The sequence below is a fragment of the Rhinolophus hipposideros genome (assembly GCF_964194185.1).
Source record: "Rhinolophus hipposideros genome assembly, chromosome: 4".
Classification (NCBI taxonomy): domain Eukaryota; kingdom Metazoa; phylum Chordata; class Mammalia; order Chiroptera; family Rhinolophidae; genus Rhinolophus; species Rhinolophus hipposideros.
In genome coordinates, this window is record NC_138050.1 from 99,016,269 (window position 1) to 99,039,931 (window position 23,663).

At 36.8% G+C, this 23,663-nt stretch overlaps 1 protein-coding gene across 4 annotated transcripts in view; it reads left to right on the forward strand.

The window, feature by feature from the left end:
• The first annotated feature begins 497 nt into the window (after positions 1-497).
• The window catches only part of NAA16 (N-alpha-acetyltransferase 16, NatA auxiliary subunit), a 56,757-nt gene continuing 33,591 nt past the window's right edge, over positions 498-23,663 (forward strand). For 2 of the 4 annotated variants that reach the window (XR_013993237.1, XM_081046875.1), the window contains exons 1-8: positions 498-795; positions 4,557-4,641; positions 6,265-6,369; positions 7,775-7,932; positions 10,042-10,176; positions 14,042-14,195; positions 17,663-17,782; positions 20,224-20,319. Coding sequence is in view for 3 of the 4 variants with exons in the window: in XM_081046875.1 (XP_080903001.1) it covers positions 742-795; positions 4,557-4,641; positions 6,265-6,369; positions 7,775-7,932; positions 10,042-10,176; positions 14,042-14,195; positions 17,663-17,782; positions 20,224-20,319 (907 nt within the window). In the remaining variant the exon portion in view is untranslated. Of the gene's footprint in view, positions 796-3,783; positions 3,864-4,556; positions 4,642-6,264; positions 6,370-7,774; positions 7,933-10,041; positions 10,177-14,041; positions 14,196-17,662; positions 17,783-18,861; positions 18,889-20,223; positions 20,320-23,663 lie in introns of those variants that run through there. The other 2 variants (XM_081046874.1, XM_081046876.1) reach the window with 2 other exon arrangements.

Here is a 23,663-nt window from a genome sequence, read left to right on the forward strand (position 1 = left end):
TGAGCAGCAAGAATAGGCAGACTTGGAGAATCAGCGGCCCCTTAAAACTACCGTAGTTCTCACTGACAGCGTTAGGGGCGCTGACCTGCTGCTGGGAATATGTTTTTTCTGAGCCATGTCACACGTGCTGTCACATTATATTAGCCCATTTCAAGGCCTGCGCAATGATCTCACATAGGTCGTGAGGACATCGTTGGTCTGCACAAGTTCGTTTTATCTCAAGAATTTGCTTTGTCCTGCGCTGTTTAAGTTTCTGAGCGGACGGAAATCCAGTCTGACTCTCAGACACCTAACGTTATCGTGGGCCACACGCCTAACAACCAGAGCACCTACACGAGCCAGCCACTTAGGAGGGGGCCACGGTGCAGGAGCCCCACCTGGCGCTGAAGTTGTGGCGACAAAAGCGACAGCCCCCGGCTCCACCGCCCTCGGCGGCCTGCCCCCCGCCCCCCAGCGCTCGCAGCCCCTCGCGGGGCGCCCGCGCATGCGCACCCCCAGGGGGCGGGCCCTGGCCGCCATCTTGAGCGCGCGGGCCCCGCCGCCGCTCGCCCCGGAGCAGGGCGGGAGCTGAGGGTGTCGTGCTCGGACCGCGTTCCTCGTCCGCCGCCAGCCCTGCCTAGGCTGCCCAGCCCCAACTCCAGGCCAATGAACTGACCCATCGCCCGCCCGCGACGCTTGGCAGCTCGTTGCCCACTCCCGCGGAACGGAGAGCCCGGCCAGCCAGCCTCGCCGCCGGCCGCGATGCCGAACGTGCAGCTGCCGCCCAAGGAGAGCAACCTCTTCAAACGCATCTTGGTGAGTGGCCGGAGGCCGCGCCGCCGCTCCCCGGGAGCCGCGGGCCCGGCGCGGCGGGCGGTCCGGCGGGGGCGCCTGCGCGGGCCGGCTCGGCTCCCGCCCCTTCTTTGTTTAGCCCCGAGCCCGCACGACCCGGCTGCGCGCGTCGGCGGGGCCACCCGGGCCGCCTGCGTACCCGGCCGGCGGACGGGGCCACCCGGGCCTCCGCGCCTCCTCCCTCCGCGGCGGCCGCCCGGCCCCGCCGCGCGCCTTCCGGACACTTCACGGCGCCCTCGGCGGCCCCTGGGCCCCCCGCGGCGGACTCGCGACCTCCGCCCGGGTCTTCCCGGCTTGGTGCCTTGGCCAGCCTGCGCTCGGCGGGGGCTCCTCGCCGCTTTGTGCGTCGTGTCCTGCACCGCGCGCCCGGTACCGGGGAGGGCGGGAGCGGCCCCGGGGGGTGTGGGGCTCGGATTTGCACGCGACACATTGGGCGGGGGGAGACCTCGCGCGTTTTCGACGCGCTCGCCTCCCGTGGGAAGCGATACGGGCCACGAACTGCGTTCTGAGTTAGGAAGTCGACACGCCTCGGGTTGCGGCCACCCGCGCAGGCCGGGCCGTCAGGGACGAGAGCCTGCGGGCTGCCTGGCTTTCACGCGGGGGCGGCAGGTACTTTGTGTCCGAGCAGAAGCCGGCGTCGCGGCCCCGCGGTGACGACCGCTGCCCGGCGCAGGCGTGTGTTCTCCGAGGGTTGTGTGCCAGCGGCCCTGGGCCCGCACGGTTTTCCAGGGTCTGCCCTTCCCGGGAGGGGCTACGGTCTTGGCGGTTTTCCATCGACGCCGGGGACCGTAGATTTAAACTGATGCTGGGAATACATAGCTGTTGTTTTTTCTCCTTTGTCTTCTCATCTGAGCCGCAAGCGCTTACATTTTAAGTGTGAATTTATTAGTTAGAGCTTGTGTTAGTTACATGACTATTGACTTTTGTTTACTTTTACTATAAATAAAACACTACGTTTAGAATGTTCTAGGTATTTATCAGTGGCAGATAAAAATTCATAATAGTGCTGTTTCAACCCAATAGAAACTTCATACTTAGAATGTTAAAGAAGATACATAGTAGACGGGATAAACATTTTTTAAGTCTTAATTTGAAATAGTGCTTAGTGTTGAGCAAATAATGAGAGACAAGTGTAAAAACAAAACATTCTAATTAAAGCATTATGGCAGATTGCTTCACTGGGCTTTCTAGTATATAATTCTTATTTTACTTTCGTTTTTCTCATACCTTTGTATTTTTCACAGTGGGGAATTGGAGAAGTGAACTATTTTGCTTGTTTCAGGTGGGGTTTTTTTTATTGGGGGGGGGTCTAGGGAATTTGAAATATGTTAATGAAAAATCATCTATAAATAGATTTCAGGACAATTGGTGTTACACCTAAAAGATGACAGAACACTTACTTTCTCTGGATGTGGATATTTTGTAGTTCAAATCATGTTATCAGTAGAATAACAAAAAAAAACTACATGATTTATCATACTCTAGTTACAAAAATTTAAAGCTACTGCTGAATTAACTTTATCCCCAAATAAACTGGGAAATCTTTTCTTACCTGGGTATGTAATGTGTATCATAAAGTTACATGAATTTATAAGGGTGCTGCAAAAGTATATGATTTCATCATCTCACAATTGCAATAAATGTGGGTAAGATTTTGCTACAATAAATTTAATGGCAAACAAGTTTCTGTAATTGTTTTTTAAAGGTTGGTTGGTTGACCAGAGTGTTTTGTCACCAACAGTAAATTTTAATTAGTGGACATAAACACATCCGTACAAATCCACCAGCTAGCTTATCACATGTTCTGCATGGCTTACGCTTGCTTATTTCCCAAACTGGATCTTAGTATTACATTTTGTTGCATTTTGGAGCTACTCCATGCCCTCTTTTACAGATAAGACAGTCAAACCCAGGAATGCTAAATGACTAAGTGTCTAAGTTTCTCTGGTTAGTAGCAAAGTTGAAACTAGAATCTATCTTTTCTACTAAGAATACATTCCTTACTGAATTTAGGACTTTAACTTGAGCGTGTGGGTAGTGGAGACAGACTACCTGGGTTTGAATTGTGGCTCTGACACTTACTAGCTGTGGAAACTCAGTAACTGTGCCTCAGTTGCTCCATGTAAAATGGAGATAACATGCATCTTACAAGCTTTCCTGGGATTTCAATAAGGATGAAATGAGAACGGTGTCTGACACATAGTAAATGCTTCCAATACGTGTTAACTATTTTTACTGTTACTGGTAGTATGATTATTACTACTTTTGAGGTCACTTGATAAGTCAGGAAAAAAACCGTAATTTTCTGTTCCTCTTCCCCAGTAGTTCCTTCTGTTTGTTTCTTCTTGTCATTTGTCAGGTGAACTCTTATAGTCAAACTCAGATTATGCATTTTTTTAATTTTTACTTTAAAATAATTTTGGAATAGGTAATATATTCGCATGGCTCAAAATTCAGGTTTCTGTCCAATCCTTGTCTACCAGCTACGTTCCCTTCCTCAGAGCCAATCAAGAAGGCTCAATTTAAATATTTTTTTTCTATGAACACTTTTCTATTTCACCCTCCACATCCCACTCCTGCTGCAAGGATTGATCACTTCCCCCTCCTTTGCTGGTACTGTTTTGCTTTGAACTTAGTACGCTGTATTTATTGAGTAGTGCTTATTTGTCTAGGACTTGAGGATGCATCAGTGTTTCAAATAGACAAGACACCTGTTCTCGTGGAGTTTACAATATGGTGGGGAAGGTAGACACTAAATAGGTAATCACGTAAATAGAGATTTCAGGAAATGATAGCACTGTGTAGAAAATAGAGTAACATAATAGAGAATATGTTTGTGTTGGGGGTAGGAGGCTGGCAGTATTAGTATGGTCAGGTAGGTGTGTGACATTCTGATGACAAGGAATCAGCCGGGGGAAGATGGGGAGAGAACATTGCAGGTCGAAGGATCACCAGTGCAGAAGCCCTGACGTGGGGATAAACTTGGCATCTTAAGTACTAAGAAAAACACCTGTAACAGCAAAAGTGAGAAGGTGAGTAACAGGAGATAAGATGTTCTCATGATCAGTGGCATGGAGGACAGTCACTGATTACTTGGCCTGGCTGATGGCATTTAGGAATAAAGGGGTTGCTTACCCTTGTATTAGGTTAGTTATCGAAAGACCACAATCTTTGGAGTCACACCAGAATTTGCAGCTAAACTAAGCCACTTATAAACAAATTTTATGAACTCCTAAGTTTAATTTTTCACATCTGTAAGGTGAAGGTAATGACACTTACCTTAGGGATTTAATATGAGTTATAACAAGTTTTGTACAGACACATGATAGTTACTTAATAAATAGTGTTTTTTTGCGAGAGCATGCCTTGGTTCCATTCTTGAAGTAGCAGAGGCTTTTAATACAGTTACTAGTTGTTACCACATATGTTTTTGCTTTTGGATTTTGAATTTAAAAGAACTGTAGCAGGGTTGGTTGACAGTTAAGTTCCCTGTTTATTAGGTGTTTTTTTCCTTTATATCCTGACATTATTAGAGCAATTTGGCAAGAAGTAGGTAACAGACGTATACTTCATGTTGTAAGTGATATAAATTGGTATAAAACCTTTCCATCATATACGTTTTAGATCTCATTTTGGATCTTGAATTTAGAATTCATATAATGCAATGAAAAGTTGCCTCATGTATAGTCATTTTATAAAATAATTTTCTTTATATTTCTTTACAGAAATGTTATGAACAGAAGCAGTACAAAAATGGTCTCAAGTTTTGCAAGATGATTCTTTCGAATCCAAAATTTGCTGAACATGGAGGTATTGTCTCATCTGTAAGAGATTGCTTTGGGGAAATCTAATTCCAAAATCAGACAAATAGGGTTCCTTGCTGTGAAAGATGAATACTTCCCAGGTTCCATGGCCTTGTAGCTCTCTATTAGAGTGTATAAATATTAAACATTTTTAGTTGTGCTTCATGTCAGTCTTATTCGAGGTTACTTTCTTTCTATTATATTTAGGTACCAGTATTTATTTTTAGATGGGAAGTGGTTGGTTCATTGACTGGGGAACAATTGGAATGTATACCAATTTTTTTTATAGACCTGGTTTTATCTATTACTTTGAACGAGCTTAAGTTTATTCTTTGAATTCTTATGTATAAAATTAGGACAATATTTGCAGTACAGAAGTAGTATGAAGAAACAGTCAAATACATTTTATTTTTTGGTGGATGTCTTTTATACATCTGCTGACCTTTACATATATGCATACATACATACATACATATATACATATATATATATACACATACATGTATGTATGTGTGTGTGACACTGCTGCTTTATCATTACATTGTTTATATTGAGTTGTTTTTCTAGCACTGGTATTAATAAGTCTATATTTGCTTTCTCATCCTTTTTCACAGGTGATCAGTGTTTGTTAAAAGCATGGATCAGGTTAGGTATGCAAATTATGGTCCCATGGCAGAACAACGTTAACTGGGGTCTCTGAATATTAGACTTGGGTCATTCTTGAGACCATCTTATTGGGAAATAGGCTGACCAGGCTCAGCTTTCTAATAACTTTAAAGCATTCTTTGAATGAAATGGAAAGAAGTCATTTCATAGAATTTTAGAAATTTACAGCTTGTTTTCAAGCTTTTTAGCTGTGGAACCATTATCTAAATGGAAGCTTGTGGGGGAAGTTCATTACATATAAACAGATAGGGTGTTTGGTTATAGGGGTCAGGACTGCTGGATCAGCATGTTCTGAAAAACCAGAGTCCACAGAGATCAATTTGAAAACCACTGTTCTTGTCTAATTCCCTTTTTGTGCATTTTTCAGAGTTATTTCATTCTGAACCATCTTATATTAACTACCTTAAACATATTTTTTGGTGGCCACTCCCATAGTCCAGTGTTATACTCTTGAAATGCACTGATATTAGTTAGCCTAAGTAGGATTAGTTGGAATAAACTTGCTGCCAAAAATGTAGCCTGTTCCACTACTGAGTCAGGTGACTTTTAAATTGTATACACCTCTTTGTCAAGGTAGATTGAGGGTTTTGTGGGGTGTACATCAGATGGTTTGATTCTTGATTAGAATTGATCTCGTGAAAGGTCTGGATGGCTGCCTTAGGCTTAACTCAACAGGACGCAGGCGCCTGCTGTTGTACCTTTTCTCAGCCCCCTTTGCTGTGTCTTCTAAAGGGCAGCAAGCCTTTTAGCAACTCAGCCCTGGCCTGAGGAATTTCAGAAAAGGACTTGGGCTAAATTTTAAGTGAATACTTAGAATATATAATAGTTTCACTTTTGTATTTGAAGAGTTCTTCTAAATGGGATTTAAAAAATGAGTAATACAAGCATAACAGATCTTATATTAAAATAGAGCTAATAAAATTTGAATCTTTCATGTATAAATAGAGATTAAAATCTTTTTCAGAGACTTTGGCTATGAAAGGCTTAACATTGAACTGTTTAGGAAAAAAAGAAGAAGCGTATGAATTTGTTCGTAAAGGACTTCGTAATGATGTCAAGAGTCATGTCTGTATCCTTTTGCAGTGATTGAGTAGTTTAATTTCGTGTATGTATTTTTCATTTGCTAGTTTTAAATTCAAATTAAAAAAACTTTACTATGAAAACATTCAAACTTATATAGAGGAGAATTTAATGAACTCTATGTACATATTATTCAGCATCAATAATTATCAATATCTTGTAGTATTAGTTTCATCTGTCCCCTATGCCTTGCTTTTATATATTGTAGTATTTTAAAGAGAATCCCTATTCAGTGTGTTTACTTCAGTTGTGCTTAGTGTGAGAGAAAAATAGCTTTGATAATTATGTGACTTAAAACCCATGTTTTTTTCCTACACACGCATAAAGTGAATGATACTTTCAGATAATTCTAGATAATGACTTACCTGTATAGTACTTAACCTGTATAGTAAAATTTCTTTCAGAAATTTTGGAAGAAAAATTCAGAAGAAACTTCTTTTGAAACATTTTGTTTAGTAATATTGGTTTTTCAGCTTGTTTCAGTTGCACAGGGACGTAGCTGTGACTTCACTGGATACCTTACAATTGTATTTTTCTCTGCTTAGTATCCCAGTTTGTAAAAAAAACCAAAAATACTTTTTAAGGCTGGATCATTGAAATTGATTTTCATTTCTGTTTTGTTTATCTGTGTGTTCGTTCACAACCTTTTCACATATTGCCGTTTCTTAATTTTTAATATTTAATTAATCTAGCTGTTGGCCAGTATTGAACATCAATAGTTTTAGTAGTGTTTTCACATACTTAGCTTAGGGTTCTCTCAAAATATTAAATACTTATTTCTTTATCTCAGTGCTTACTCCTGAGTGAAGAGAGAGGGCATGTAAGTATGATAGTTTTTTGGCTCCGAAATATGCTAAGATTTTAATTTACAATAAAGAAAAACTTAATTTTTATGGTTTTTAATATCAGGGGTGAATTAACTGATGGTTACATGTTGTTTTAGAATTGATTCAATATAAATTTGTTTTAAAAGATAATTGCAATTTTTATATACTGTTTTAATACATAGTAATGAAGAATAAGAGAACATTGAGGTACTAAGGTAGTAGAGTGAGGGTAGAGGAGGTAAGGAGGGAACATGACGAATTTTACCAAGAATTTTCTAAGGTTACTTAAAAAAGTATTATGGAAAATTCGAACATGTACACAAATAGAATAGAATAATGAACCCCCGTGTGCTCATCACCCAGTTTCAATAATTTAACAGTTGTCAGTCAAGGCTGAACACATTTTCTCTTTTATCACTTGCTCACTATCCCCCTCTCTTTGACCCCAGATCATTCTGAAATAAATCTCAGACAAAATAACCATTTTGTTAAAGTCAGCTTTATATTAGGTATATAGCATAGTATATTCTAGTACCTGTGTATGTCTGTATTTCCTTAACTTAATAGGTTGGCATGTATATGGACTCTTGCAGCGTTCTGATAAGAAATATGATGAAGCTATTAAGTGTTACCGAAATGCCCTCAAATTAGATAAAGATAATCTGCAAATTTTGAGGGATCTCTCTCTGTTGCAGATCCAAATGAGAGACCTTGAAGGTTACCGAGTAAGTACTTTGGTCTTAAGTGTACATGTTTTTTTAATAGGTACAATTTAAAGGCATGTGAATTCAGAATGAAGTGAGCATAAGCCAAGATCCCATTGGTTTGATTCTTCATTATAGTCTTGTAGAAGGGGAGAGTCACTTGGGACCTTTCCTCAATAATAATTGTGGGGCTGCATATTTGAGCATCAAAAAAGGATATTTGTTTATTCATTTAATACTTTTTAAAAAAACTAGACTTATCTCCTGTGTGCATATGCTGTGTGCAAAATATTCTTTGTGGGTTTGATGTTTACAAATTTGGTAAGCAGAGCTTTTATAATTGAAATCTAAATGTAGAGATTAATTAGCTTTCTTTATCATGGGTTAGTAAATATAAAGTAACGTGAGAAGGCTCCCCATACATCAGATTTTCTGTATGTAGTCCATACCTCTCAGGCTGGCATCTTAAGGTCTGCTGGGCATTTCCATGGGCTCATTGCACTTAGTATCTTAAATTTAGCATGTCCAAAATGGAATTCTCTCACTGTCTTATGTGAAGGACAAGACAACTCTTAATAGTTGTCTTGAAAGAAATCTTTCATTTCCTTTTTACTTTTGCCCTTCTACTGCTGTAGAAGTTCATATAACCTATGCCTAGATTTTTGTAGGAGTTTCAAGGGTTCTGCTGAGCTTAATAATAACCATTCTTTAAGGTTATACGTTTTTTTCTTCAGCAGTACTTAGCAGCTTGGGTGGGGTGAGAGTTAAAACCAGTTATCTTTAGGAATGAGGCATGGAAATTAGGACTATTGCCAATAAGTGGTTCCTAAGAGGGATGTGAAATAAATGAAGATAAAAGAGCGGGTGGTTGGAAGTGAATGACCCAAGGGACTAGAGGCACTGGTGGTGTCCACAAACAAGGATAGGAATGTCACCAGGTGAGAGCATTGGCAGCATAGGATCTGTGGCCAGAACATGAGATGTTTGCATTGATGATTTCTGGGTGGCAGTAGGGTCTCGGGTGTGGCTGTGGAGTGGGTCCCTGAAGAGAGGTGGAGGAGATCAATAAAGGTGAGGAAATCTCGGTCTAGGAAGGTAGGTTGTTGGATGGGTGATCCACAGTGTTGCCTGTGACCAGGATAATGGCAGGATTTGGCAGAGAGAAGAAAACTGAACCAGACTTTAATGAGGGAGGGGAGTGACAGAAGCAACAGTGACGATAAAGGATGAGAGTGATATTGCTTAATCTCATGTGCCGAAAAGGAACGGGACACTTCCACGTAAAGGCAGAGGAGTGATACTGCCTAAGTTGTTTTGTCAGAGATGTCTTTTCTTAAAGAAGAGCTGGTCATGTTAGCCCTTGTGGCATGTGGGGCGGATGGCGCCTCTTCCAGCAACGGAGAGTCACAGAAGCTAAACTGCATTTTCAAAACGCCACTGCAGCTGGTATTCTTGAGACCCTGTTCCTCCAAGCAGTTGCACTTGCCTAAAACTTGGAGGCAGAGAGGAGCTATGAAGAAAGCAGGGCTGTGTGGGGAGGGTGGATTTTCTGATAGTGAATATATCTTGACTCTTCTGGGGCAGCTGTGGTGGAATGAATTTCTGGGGTTTTCTCCCTAATGCCTTAGATACTGAGCTGTCTTACAGTGGCAGCAGTGGTGTTTCTGCTAGAAAAGCCCAGTCAGAGGTTTGAGAGTTTCCCCAGCTGTGTCCATCGTGTCTCTAGGGCCTATTATAACTGTAAATACATAGTAATTTCATGTAATAAGTTTATAAACAGCTAAGTTTAGTTTAATAAAAAACTGTCTTACTCTCTTCTAAGATGTTCAGTTACCAAAAGAAGTTCTATAGGTAATTTTATTAAGTCAGCCCAAAAGCATTGGCCCCAAGGACAGTTCGTCAGTGACAGCCTTAACCATGAGCATTATGGGGTATTTTAGATTTAAGTAATTTAGATAAGGAACATAAAAATATTTCTGTTTTATTTTTGGAACTGATGTTTGTTAATTGAATTAGAAAGACATTAAAGGTATTACATTGTTTTCTTAAAACTGGTGAAATATAAATGTTTTAGAGAAAATTAAAGTAAAAACAATTTTAAAAGACAATTTTTTTTTTTTTTTTTTTAAGGAGACAAGGTATCAGCTTCTTCAGTTACGCCCAACACAGCGTGCTTCCTGGATTGGGTATGCTATTGCATACCATTTGTTGAAAGATTACGACATGGCACTAAAATTGTTGGAAGAATTTAGACAAACTCAGCAAGTAAGAAGTTTATTTTAACATTTTTTTTCCTACCTTCGTAAGCTAAAATAGTTGACTTCTCTCTATATAGCACCCAGCCCCAAATATGAATTAGCTTTTTTTTTTTTTTTTAATTTTTATTGGGGAATATTGGGGAACAGTGTTTTTCCAGGACCCATCAGCTCCAAGTCAAGTTGTCGTTTTCAATCTAATTGCAGAGGGTGCAGCTCACTGGCCCGTGTGGGAATCGAACCAGTGATGTTGGTGTTAAGAGCACTGAGCTAACCGTCCGCCCCTGAATTAGTTTTTGAGACCTAATAAAAACTTGAAAAGAATTTTGAAATAATTGGAAAAAGCTAGAACATAGAATACTTAATACAAAATATAAAAATTTTGGTACACTAAAATTACAACAATGTTTAAATGAATAAAGAAAAGACTGCATAAAAATGAAACTAGGTTTGTGACTGGGAATTGTTTCTCTAATATATGTTGCTTTATATTTGATGTAAACATGTTAATGAATACGTTTTAATATATATGTAAAATAGAAAAATACATTAGAAATGAAATAGATGTTAACATTTTGCCATAATCGCTCCAGATTTTATTATTTTGTAAAGAAATAAAATGTTACAGAAATAGCTTAATGTCCTCCCATGTGCCTTCCTAGAGGTAGCTACTATTTTGAAATTGGTATAGATCATTCCTAGTATGTTAACATGTATAAGCTCATAAAAGTTACTATTACTTTGTGTACTTAAAAATCTACATGAATGATATGCAATTTTTTTCATTCAACATTTCTTGAAATATATCTCTGTTGGTGCATGCGAGGCTAGTTTATCCATTTTTAAGTGCTATTTGGTATTTCATTATATAAATAAACCATAGTTGATCCATTCTACTTTGTCTCTATTAAGAAACAGTGCTATAATAAATATTCTTGTCTGCTGTTTCATTAGTCACATTTGTGAGTTTCTCTTCAATGTATACCTAAAATGGGAATTGCAGAGTTGTAGCTGTGTTTGTTTTTCAGCTTTACTAAGAATTATCATCATCACTCTCTGAAGTAGCTAATTTATATGCCCACTAGCAAGGTTTTACAATTATTGTTTCTCCAACATCCTTGCTGACACTTGTCAGCTTTTATTACTTTTTCCAGTCTTCTAGATGTGGAGAAGTTTGTCTCATTTCTCTTTTGTGTTTCCTTGATTATTAGCGAGGTTAAGAGATTTTGGGATAAGAGAGATTATCTGTGGTTTTCTTTTTGTTAGATATCTGTGTCTGGCTGGCCTCATGGAATGAGTTAAAAAGTATTCCCTTCTGTTTTTTGGAAGAGTTTGTGAAGGATGGTGTCAATTTTTCTATAAACATTTGGTAGCATTCATCTGTGATGGCTTTTTTTACTTGTTTAATTTTATTGTGTAACTGTTTTTTCCAGGACCCATCAGCTCCAAGTCAAGTCATTGTCCTTCAGTCTAGTTGTGGAGGGCGCAGCTCACTGGCCCATGAGGGAATCCAACCGACAGCCTTGTTAAGAGCACATGTTCTAACCAGCTGAGCCATCCGGCCACCCCTGTGATGGCTTCTTGTCCTGGGCTTTTCTTTATCAGAAGTTCATTGATTACTAATTTATTTTCTAGATTTTCTATTTCTTCTAGAATCAGTTTCAGTAACTTGTGTTTTTCTAGGGATTAGTCCATTTCATCTAAGTTACCTAACTTGCCATATAACTTTTCATAATAGTCCTTTATAATCCTTTTTATTTCTGTAGGATCTGTGGTAATGTACCTCCTTTTAGTCCTGATTTTAGTAGTCTCCGCTTTTTTTCTTGGTTATTCTAGCTGAAGGTTTGTCAATTTTGTTAGTCTTTTCAAAGAACCAGTGTGTAGTTTTGTTAATTTTCTCTGAGTGTGTTGGGGTATGCCTTTGGCACTCAGCCAGGCAGTTTACAACTGTGCTTTACATTTTGCTTCTTGTTTGTGCAGTGTCTTTCTCAGGTCTTCCCTGAGTATGTGCATATCTCTGTGGGTGTGTGGTGCTTTTCAGAGCCCCTGTGGATATCACATTTCCCAGCTTCTTTGTTTTAAAGACTTTTTGGTTAGTCTGTTGTTTTCCTGACTGTTATTCATCTCTTTACACACTGTAAAGGTAAAACATTGGCTTTTTTTGTTTTTGACAAACACCTTTGGCCTTCTCCCTCGCCCTAAGGCTTTTTGCTCTGAGCAAGTTCTGAGTTTGCCTTGTATGTGGGGTCTTGCCAGGGATCCACCAGATAGGTCAGTTAATTACAGTTCCTTGAGAGGCTTTGAAAGAGCTCCAGCTTTACTCTCTACTCTCTAGTGGCTGTCAAGCTGATCTGGGAATTCAAGATTACTTTTCTAGGCTACTGTGCAGCTGGAGAGCATGGGATAGGACCAGGGCAAGTTAAAACACCACAGAGCTCACTAGTCTTACCAAGATCCAGCCATTTTTCTTCAATAACTGCTCCCCAAGTTGCTGTGCAAGCCTTTGGTTAATTTCCAGAGTTCTGTAAAAGGTGATTCTGAGAGTTTTTGCCAGTTTCTTCATTGCCTTTATGGAGAGAAATATAAATGCTTTCTATTTATATTTTTCTTTGAAATGTCTATTCAGATCTTCTGCCCATTTTTTAATTGGGTTGTTTGTCTTACCACTGAGTTGTAAGAGTTCCTTATGTATTCTTAATACAAGTTCTTTATCAGATATATTATTTGCAAATCTTTTCTCCCAGTCTGTAACTTGTATTTTCATGTTACTGTGTCTTTTGAAGAAGAAAAGTTCACAATTTTGATGAAGTCCAATTTACCAATTTTTCTTCCATGCATAGGGTCACTAAGATTTTCTCTCCTTTTCTAAGATTTCTTTTATAGTTGTAGTGCCTCATATTTAGGTCTGTGATCCATTTTGAGTTATTTTTGTATATGGTATGAATTATGTGTCATTTTTAGCATGTGGATGTTTCATTGTGCCATCATCATTGGCTGAAGAGGCTACCCTTTCCCCACTGAATTGCCTTGGCACCTTTGAAGAAAATCAGTTCAGCAGACTATAAAGGCTTATTTCTGGACCTTGTATTCTGTTCCGTTGATCTATATGTCTGTCCTTATGCCAGTGTCACACTGTATTGATTACTGTAGCTGTTAGTAACCTTGAAATTTGAAATGTATATCCTCCTACTTGTTCTTTTTCAAATTCTTTTGGGCACGTAGGGTTCCTTTTATTTCCATTAGAATTTTAGGATTAGCTTGTAAATTTGCAAAAAGGCTTGCTGAGCGTTTGATAGGCATTGCATTGAATTTATAAATCAATTTGGGGAGAATTGCTATCAAACCGTCGTTGAGTATTCTAATCCATGAATGTGGAATAGACTATCTCACCATTTATTTAGGTCTGGAATTTCTCTCAGCATATTTTGTAGTCTTCAGTATGTAGATCTTGTTTCTTAAATTTATCCCTAAATATTTTGTTCTTTTTGATGTTCTGAATGAAATTATTTTAATTTCATTTTCAGGTTGTTTGTTGCTAGTATAAAGAAATATAATGGATTTCATATTCTGTCACCTTGTCTAACTCCTTTATTAGTTCTGGTAGGTTTTTTATTGTAGATTCTTTAGGATTTTAACCATTTTTCTGCTTTTTTGGGGGGTATAGGATTTGCTGACCTGTTCACTTTGCCATATGCAGAAGCCCCACCCCTTTATTTATTTTAAAGAATGTATTAGTCTTTCTGTTAATCACTCTTCTATTTGTAATTGTTTGTGGATTGCTTTTTTAAATCTGTGAATTTCCTCAGAAAGCAATGATCTGTAACTGCTTTATATAATTATATAAATAAGGTAATTTGGTCTTTTTGTTTTTTCAGGTTCCTCCCAACAAAATAGACTATGAGTATAGCGAACTGATACTATACCAGAATCAAGTGATGAGAGAAGCAGACCAATTTCAAGAATCTTTGGAACATATAGAAACATATGAGAAACAAATATGTGATAAACTTTTGGTGGAAGAAATTAAAGGTAAGTTGACCTGTTTATCTTTTTTAATGGCCTCAATTAAAGAAGAAAAAAATACATTTTATTCTGTCCTAACACTTAAACAAGACTTGCTATGTATCAGGCAATGTTCTAGACACTTCTTATTAAGCCATTATTAATTAATCTAATCCTTATAACAACCCTATGATGTAGTTGTTACATTCATTTTAGAGTTGAGAGACCTAAGGAACACAGGATAAGTGACTTTCCCAAAGTTGCACAGCTAAGTAACCTGGGTGGTACTGGACTTGAGTCCAGGGATTTTGATTCCAGATTCCATTAAGCAGTGTGTTATACTGCTTTTATAGTCCACCCCCCATACATATATACATGCATGTACATTTACACACACGTGCGCACACACACACACACACCCACACACCAGAGGTGCCACAAAAATGTATACAAGTGGACACTTTGGTCAACGTTGCTCAAGCAGTAGTTTGCCGTAATCAGAAGTGTCTGGACGCTGATGGTAACCACTTTGAGCACCTCTTGTAATTGCAGAAGTCAAGTGTGACTCATATTAATCTTTAGTTATCGGTATATATTGAGTATTACAATTTTAATACAGTTTTCCTTTGTTAAAATGTGTATACGCTTTTTGGCATCCTCTGTATATATCTCCATGTATAGTAAAATACAATAAGAATAGTAAATGATGACACTGGGATCCTCGTGAAAGCAAGATTCATTTATTTTCATTATGGGCTAATTATGAAGGCAGGTTCCTGATGAATATAGTTTGTTAAAAATGTTCAACAAAGGGTTGTGCACATTTTTTCTTAACAAAACTTTGCTTATCAATTATCCATTCCATGAACAATACTGTTTAAAATAGAATGTCCAACTAAAATAATTAGTTTGAAACCAGTTTCATGTAGTTGCAGGACTTCTAAAGCTTGATAAAAATAATAGCTAATATTTATTCTTCCTGTGTTTCAGAGTATGGTAATTAAACTACTTTATTTCATTTAAATTTTAGCACTTTTAATATGGGTATTACTTACCATCCCCATTTTATAGTTGAGGAAACTAAGGCTTAGTTTAAAGACTTGCCCAAAGTCACCCCACCTTTCAGGTAGTAGAGTTAATTTCTAACCATATCTGTCTGATTTGGAGCTCTTACTTTAAAAAAATAAAGTTTTAAAAAATAGACTATTTTTGGGAGCAGTTTTAGGTTCACAGCAAAGTTGAGTGGAAGATGCAGAGATTTCCCATAGACCCTATGTCCTACTCATGCCTCCCCCCTTATCTGCATCCTGCTGCAGATGGGACATTTGTTACAATCAGTGAATCTACATTAGCATATCATGCCCACCCGGGGTCTATAGTTTCCATCCCTGTTAGCTCTGGGTGTCGTATACCCTTTCGGTTTTGACAGATGTAGAACGGCACATGTCCACTATTACAGTATCATACAGAATAGTTGCACTGCCCCCAAAATCCTCTGTGCCTTGCCTATTTGTTTCTCCCTGCCCCCAACCCTGGCAACAACTGATCCTTCTGTTGTGTCCATGGTTGTGCCTTTTTCAGAATGCCACGTACTTGGAATTAGGCAGTATGTAGTCTTTTCAGATTGGCTTCTTTCACTTAGTAATATGCATTTAAGGTTCTTTGATGTCTTCATGAGCCCTTTTTAAAACTGCTATACTCTACTTTTTTTAATGTATAGTAACTGATTGACTTAATTTTGGTTGTGAGTATTACTAATTTAAATATTGACTACAACACTGTTTTTCAAACTGTTGGTAAAATGTTGGTAAATAATCTGATTTGTTCTATTGTAATTGATGGGAGCAAACTAAAAAGGCAATTATTTTTATGTTCTGATGTACTTTTGCTATTTCCTGATTAAATCTTAACTCTCAGGTTGCTTTTTCTCTGTCTTTGTTCTATAGCATCAATAGGGAATGCAGTGATTAAAAAGTAAATATGATACAGTAAGGTCAATTCTGGTTTAAAAATTGTGCAAGTTGCAGCATATATTGCTTAGTAGGGTAACCTGGGGCCTTCAATTTGAATAGAAAGCTGGTACTCTGTATTGCTTATAGAGAAACGTACATTTATTTTTTTTCAGTGAACTTTGAAGGCCCAGAGACCTTTGCTATTTACACATTTATGTCTTGTAGCCAGTAACATATTAAGATACTTTAAAAAACATTTTAAAGTTAGAGATTTTTCTTACTTTATAAATATGCAAATGTGCATATTTGTCCTGTATAGTCCTCTGATAATCACCTTTGCCTGGTGCTGGTAGAAGATACAGGTTTTGGAATTGAAGAATATGCCGTTGTCTCTCATACATCGTGTAAGCGGGTGAAAATTGGACTGACCAGCAGTTAATTCTGGAGGAATGGGGCATGTTTATACTCCTAAGGAGCAAATGTTGATGTGTATTCACTTTGTACCAAGGACTGTGCTAACCACCTGAAGTAAATGGTTTCATTTGATTATCACAAAGGCAGACTGAGGTAGTTGATAAGGAGGTAAGAAAATGGACATTGGAAGTTTGTAACGTGTTCAAGGTCACGAAGCTACTAGAAAGTGGTGAAACTAGCAATTATACCTAGTTAGTTTACTCAAGAGCTTGAGTAATACATAATATATGTAAACAGTAAAATACTGCATAATAACCCTATAATATATTGCCTTCTCCAAGGTGAAGAAGGCTGAAATAGTATGACTGAAGACATTTCGGAGGATTATTTGTTTGAAACAGATTCTTTGGGGAAATGGGAACTCGTAGGGATAGGAAGTTGAGATATATTCTGTTTTCAGAATCTCCCTTTTATCTTAGATTAGGTGTACTTTCCATTATACTTGAGAAGTTTAGATCCTCGTTTCCCATACTCACTTTCAATTTGTGTGGCTTAGTAAAAGCCACCGAAAAACTGAACCCTGGAGGTGACTCACATGTGAACATGGTTTGTGTGGTTTCTTGCTGTCAAGTAGTGTTTAGTGTTGCTGTTTTACTGTATTAACCCCAATTTTAGTGACCTAGGAAGGAAACTAAAAGAATTGAATGAAGAATTGTTTGATGTATGATGTTTGAGTTTATCATGAAAAGTACATTCAAATCTTGCAGGTAGGGATATTTCATTAGAATTATTTGCCTGTGTGTAGGGAGTCTTTACTTATCTTAAAGGGTATATAAAAGTATGCATAATGCAAAGATTTGTACTAACAAATTAATATCCTATATGAATATTTGGGATGTTGGAGGGAGCCAAAAAGGATTATTAGTATAGTAGAATGTAAATGAAGGTCCATTGCTGAAGGCAAGCTGTTAATCTATGTTTAGTTATATAATCTGCAGCATGCCCCACGGGAGACACATACAGCTCTGTCTTTCATAGACATCTATGATACTAATAATGCTTAGTGAAATCTCGGAGATCAGAAAGATTTTCAATGTTTAAGTAAACTGAATGTGACTTTAATTTTAGGGGAAATGCTGTTGAAATTGGGAAGATTAAAAGAAGCCAGTGAAGTATTCAAAAACTTGATTGATCGGAATGCAGAAAATTGGTATTATTATGAAGGCTTGGAAAAAGCTCTACAGCTTAGTATGTAATGATTTTTTTCCTCTACTTCTTTTAAATAGTGTTTGAAGTATAATAAAATGTAAAGTTGTAATGATATTTTAGGACCAATATTTTTAGCGTTAGAATTTTTCCGTTTAGAATATTATAGGTTAAACGTGGCAGTGAAAATGAATTAAAATATTTATATGTAAGTGAGAAATTCTTACAAATGATTTTAAGTTCCTTCACCCATTAAAATATTACCAGTGTAGACTAACTAGAAGATATCCCCATGTTAATGTAGAAAATGAGCGTGCCCTTTTTGGGATAATGATGTCATAATTATTTAATATTTTTAAAGAATTAGAGGTCTGTTGTCCTCAACCTCTAAACCTAAGAATTGGGCCAAAGAAATTTTGCCGAGGGTATATCGTATGTAGCATTGGCATAAAAACGGTCCTCTTAATTTCAAACTAGGTTAATTTGTGTAGAACAAGTTGTTATACATCCTTTGAAATTAGATAAGCTTGACCCTTTTCATAAATCTAGAAAAGTATTCCAAATTTTCCCTAATATTTTTATAATTAAATGTTAGCAGCAGTTAATATTCCTAAAATCATAGTTACTTATGGATAAATATATACCTGAAATAATTATGAAACTATGGCTCAGTGGTGTTGAAACATCAGGATTTTTAAATTTAGTAAGTACTATAAATAGGTAGCTACCCATATTTATAGTAGTATGAACTATGAAAAAAATCTGTTTATCCTAATCACTATTATAAATTAATCCAGGTTTTCTGTTTGTATCAAAAATTTAATGTCACATTATTAAAGTTTTTATTTCCTTAATGTTTTTAAGAAAACAATGAAAATTTAAACATCGATTAGATCTATCTATCTGTACATACATATATTTCTTAAAAGAGACAGAAGTCATATGTCTGAAAGTTGGAAATGTGAAATAACTGATTTCTCTTTAGACTATCAGTGACATAGTTAATAAAACAGATGTTTACATGTTTTAGTAAAATGAATGTAATATACTCCGTATGTCAGGATCCATGCTTAATATAAAATGTATTGGTTACAAAACTAATCATTACTTTATCTTTTTAGGTTCCTTAGGACCTTTTCTCCCCCATGGTAAGTTCTGGAGCTCCAACTTGTGACTTGAAATAAGGCATTGAAATGGTTTGGTTTTGTCTTAATGTTAACTTAACTACATTTATAAGATGTTATATCTGGGGCAGTGGAAAAATTTTTTTATACTACAGCCTGTCATTCTCTACCATTAGGCATAAATATAGAACTCCTTTAAAAAAAAATATGTAATAGCCTTCATGTGAATTTTAGTATAAGGGTCCTTAATATTTCATGAAGTCTCCAAATTGTTAACAGATTGTGAAAACTATTTTTCACATATTCCAGTTTTAAAAATCCAACCACGTTGGAGCTCCAAAACATACTCTTGGGGGAAGGAAGGAGTCTAAACAAAATCAAACAAATGCAGTGTTTATAATCTTGGTAGTGAACACTACACTTAATGTGGCAACACCTTAATTACTAGCACCAAGGGTTATTCTTAAAATAATTGTGTTTTTGTGGTCTGAATTAAATCTTAGATCTTATAATTTTAAAACAGGTTTGTTTGCTTTTTCTGAAAATTCTGTTCTAAGTTGTCTTATTATATAAAACAATGCATGCAGTCTCTTTTCATAAATTATGCAGAATATTATTTTAGAATAATGAACTAGACCCAGATTCTACTCTGTAAATTGTTATTGCAAAGTATCATATGGTTTATATGTAGAGCCTCTGTGTAGCACTATAAAATTAGATTGGTCTTGGGAGGGAAGATACAACTTTCAGTTACAAGTATATTTTATATCATTATATTTGGCAGAATGCTTGCTACTTTAAACATAATCTGTACTAATGGGGTTCTTTATAATGGAGTTTCATTGAAGATTTTAAGTGTGAAAGCTACCTCAGAAATTTAGTTCATGTTTTTAAATATAAAACATTTGCGTTCAGGATCTTAATATTGTTGCTTCTCTAAGCCTAATCAATGGGTGTTTTAGACTTCTGTGGGGATATATGAGTATGTAGGCTTCATTGAGTTAGAGGGTTTATGTAAGATGTTATAAGGGAACATTTTCTTTTTCATGGGTTGTGTGCTAAGGAATATAAGAGAAATGCAGTGTATCGTGTCAGTGTCTTGTGTGTGTCTGATTTGAGTTGGGTATATAGAATCTGTTGTAATAAAAAAAATTGGGGTTTCTCCAGAGATTGGGTTTAAAATGGTGATTTACTGATTATATTATTTCACTACCAGACTTTTAAATGTCATTCTTACAAAAATTGAGCTGCTCTAATATAGCTAATGCAATTTTTCTTATAATGTTTAAAGTTTATTAGTGTTTTATCATAGGTAAAAGTTTTGATGCTTTGACTCTCACACGTGTTTACTGATAACAGGCACTTTAGAAGAGAGGCTTCAGCTTTATGAAGAAATTAGTAAGCAGCACCCCAGAGCCATTTCACCTAGGAGATTACCTTTGAATCTTGTCCCAGGTAATATTAGGATATCTTTTGTAACACTAATAATTATTTGTAAAAAATGACTCAACACCATTTATATTTTAAAAACTTGTGTCTGGTGCAGAGTTTACTTCAGTACCAGTCTTGGGGGTGGGAAGGGTCAGTTATGAATGAATTCTGCATGTGTTAATAAGAGCATTCAGTGTACAACTATATGTTGGTTTTAAGGATCAGAAATTGTTTATATGGAATTGTTTTTCTTATGTGACTTTAAAAATTAACACCATATTTAGAAGGTAAGTTATATGCCCTAGAATTAATGATAAATTTTATATGAGGTATTGTGATTTAAGTGGTAGAAGTTTTAGATCTTTTTAGAGCATATATTCAAAGAAAGAGTTGTGAGCACTTGTGCCCACTGCTATGTTCAAGGTGAGAACACCTCCACTTCTGTTCAAGGCGCTCTGTCCTCAGAGATGACCACTTTCCTGAAGAAACAATCATGCCATTGTTTTTATAGAGCTCCGTGTATTTTATATCCCTAGAAACCAGAACAAAAGAACCCTACTTTTGTCCTTTATGTAAATTGGAATGAATATATGGTATGTATTCTGTGATTGGCTTTAATTGAACAAAGGTGTATTAATGACTGTGATCCAAGTTGTTGCATGTAGCCGAACTCATTCACTTTTGGGCTGTAGAGGAGGTAAAGAGTACATTAGTTTTTCAGGTAGTTAATATCTTTGTTGATGATTTTATAGATAATTGTGCTTTTCTTTCTTTCTTTTTTTTTTTTTTAGAATTTTTGTAAGAGTTTATTTGAGCCCAAACTGACGACATATGCCGGGGAGCGAGATCGCAGATGCTCCCTGCCACTTTTCTTAGTCGTCTTCATTTTCAATTGAGGGTTCTAGGTTATGAATCATTTCTTGGGACTTTGGGCATGTCTTTTGATAAAAATCATACCCTAGAAAGCTAATACAACTTTAAAAGATCTATTCTAGGCATGGGATAAGGAGGTAGTGCATTTGTTTAAATAATTAGGCTATACTTTTTATCAAAACATTCATAGAAATTAAAAGTATTTTAGTTGACTTAAAAAAATATATGAAATACCTCTTAGAAATGTATTAGTTTAAACAGTAAACCAATGGGAATTTATTTGAATTCATTTTCCACGAGTACATTTCAGTTCCACAGATGATGAGTAATACTCTTCTGATCCTCACTTTTTTGTTTTGTATTTGTGAAATACTCAGAGCAGATTTCCCTAACGTTTTCCAGGGCACATTACATCCAAGTGGATATTAATAGGCTTGGTGGGGAGGGAGCTGGTGTTCTTCAGTCAAGTGAGCTTGGGGAAGTTTGGGGTAAACAAACAGGACTTCCTAGAACTTTAATACATTCATTGTGAATGTCCAAGATGGAATATACTGTGTAGGGAGGAGCATTTTCCGGGTCAAAGTGTTTTATGGAAGATGCTTGGGCTCACATTTCTACATCTCCTTTTTAAAAAATATAACAGGTTTTTGAAATGTAATTCACATACTATAAAATTCACTTTTTAAAGTGTGTAACTCAATGTTTTAGTATATTCATGGAGTTGTACAACTGTCATCAATATCTGGTTTTAGAAAATTTTCATCACTCTGGAAAGAAACCTGTACCCATTAACAGTCACTCCCACCCCTGCAACCCCTAGCCCCCCAACCCCCGATCTGGCAATCACTAATCTACTGTCTTTATTTATATATTTGCCTGTTTTGAACATTTCATGTTAATGGGATTAAACTATAGGTAGCCTTTTGTGTCTGGCTTCTCTTTTTTAAGTCAGTTTCAAGGTATGTCTTGTGTTCCACAGTGTGAGTGGACATATTCTCTTAGTTTGGAGCTTTCAGATGCATTCATGTGCCTCTTAGGGAAAAAAAGAAAACTTCTTTAATTTTAAGATTACAAACAAGAGTTCTTAGTTTTATTATTCCTTTATGGAACATGGGGCTTCAAATTTACTAGATTTATTTTCATAGTCAATAAAGTTTGCTAAAAGCTCTCAGTACATGATAGGAAACAATTTTATTGAAAGATAGTCTGGAATCAACTATTGATTGTGAAGTATGATTTAGGTTAAAGTGGAGTCATCCTGTATCCTGGGACATTCTGCCTTTGAAATACTGTAAGGGTCTCTCTACAAGATAGCATGGGCTTCCAGGTTATCGTCACTGTGAGGCTCTAACATACACGTATTTACAAAGCTCCAGTGAACATGTGATTGTTCACTCATTATATGTTCAGCGAACATACAATTGTTCAAAGATTTAATTGTACCTGTGCAAAAGCTGAATACTTCATGAAGTATTTTTGCCTCTCTGGAAGTATTTTTATGTGAAATAAAAAAGGTATCTCAGCATATCAAAAGCAAGTAAGAGCTTTTCCAAAAACATGATTGAATTTGAGAATGCAAGGAATTTGAGAAAATTTTTGGAAAAGGCTTTCCAGTTTTTAAATAAAAAGGCTTAATACTTAGTAGGGAACACAGAAGTCCTGGGGGGATCCTCTAAGAGTCTAAAATTTTAAGCACTGTAAAAATAATGGAGGATATAGCTACTTTTCAAAATAATTAGTATAATTCATCGTGTTCTATTGGTCTACACTGGCTAAGGTTCTGGAAGAGAGGGGGGAGTAATCCAGAGTATTAAACATAGAATGCTAATGAAATTTTGCTCTATTATTTTCGTTCCATTGAATTATTTATTTTCAGATATAATTGATACATAACATTGTGTAAGTTTAAGGTGTAGAATATTGATTTAATACATTTATATATTGTAATATAATATTACACTGTAGTCTTAGCTAACACCTCTATCAGGTCATGTAATTATAACTTCTTTTTTGATTTGAAAAACATGCTCCATTATTTACAATGAATTTCCAGTGAATCACACAGTCTGATCTTGTTGTTTATGTTAATTATTTTAGCAGTGGTTTTGGGGACATCAGTTTTTATGTGAATCTATGCTACCCATCTAGAGAGAATTAGCATAGCATCTCTGTAGTCAGATAGCCTGTTTGTAAGCTTTAATGCTAGACAGGCACTTAATGATTGATGGGTTTTTTTCCCCCCAAAGGAAAGACTGTGGGAGTACTAAAGAATTATTTTAAAATAACTGGGAAGAAAAGAAATTATTTGTTTTTATGAAAAGGTTTTTCTTATACCTAAAGCAATATTATAAGATGGGTAAATAGTAATTTTTGGATATAGTATGTGACCGAGCAGTTGACTAGCTGTGTGTAGGCTTCTTATTCAGATAATACATTTATACAAAAAAGATTTTTTTGTTTTTTTGTTTTTTTAAGGAGGGTGCTGCTCACAGTGG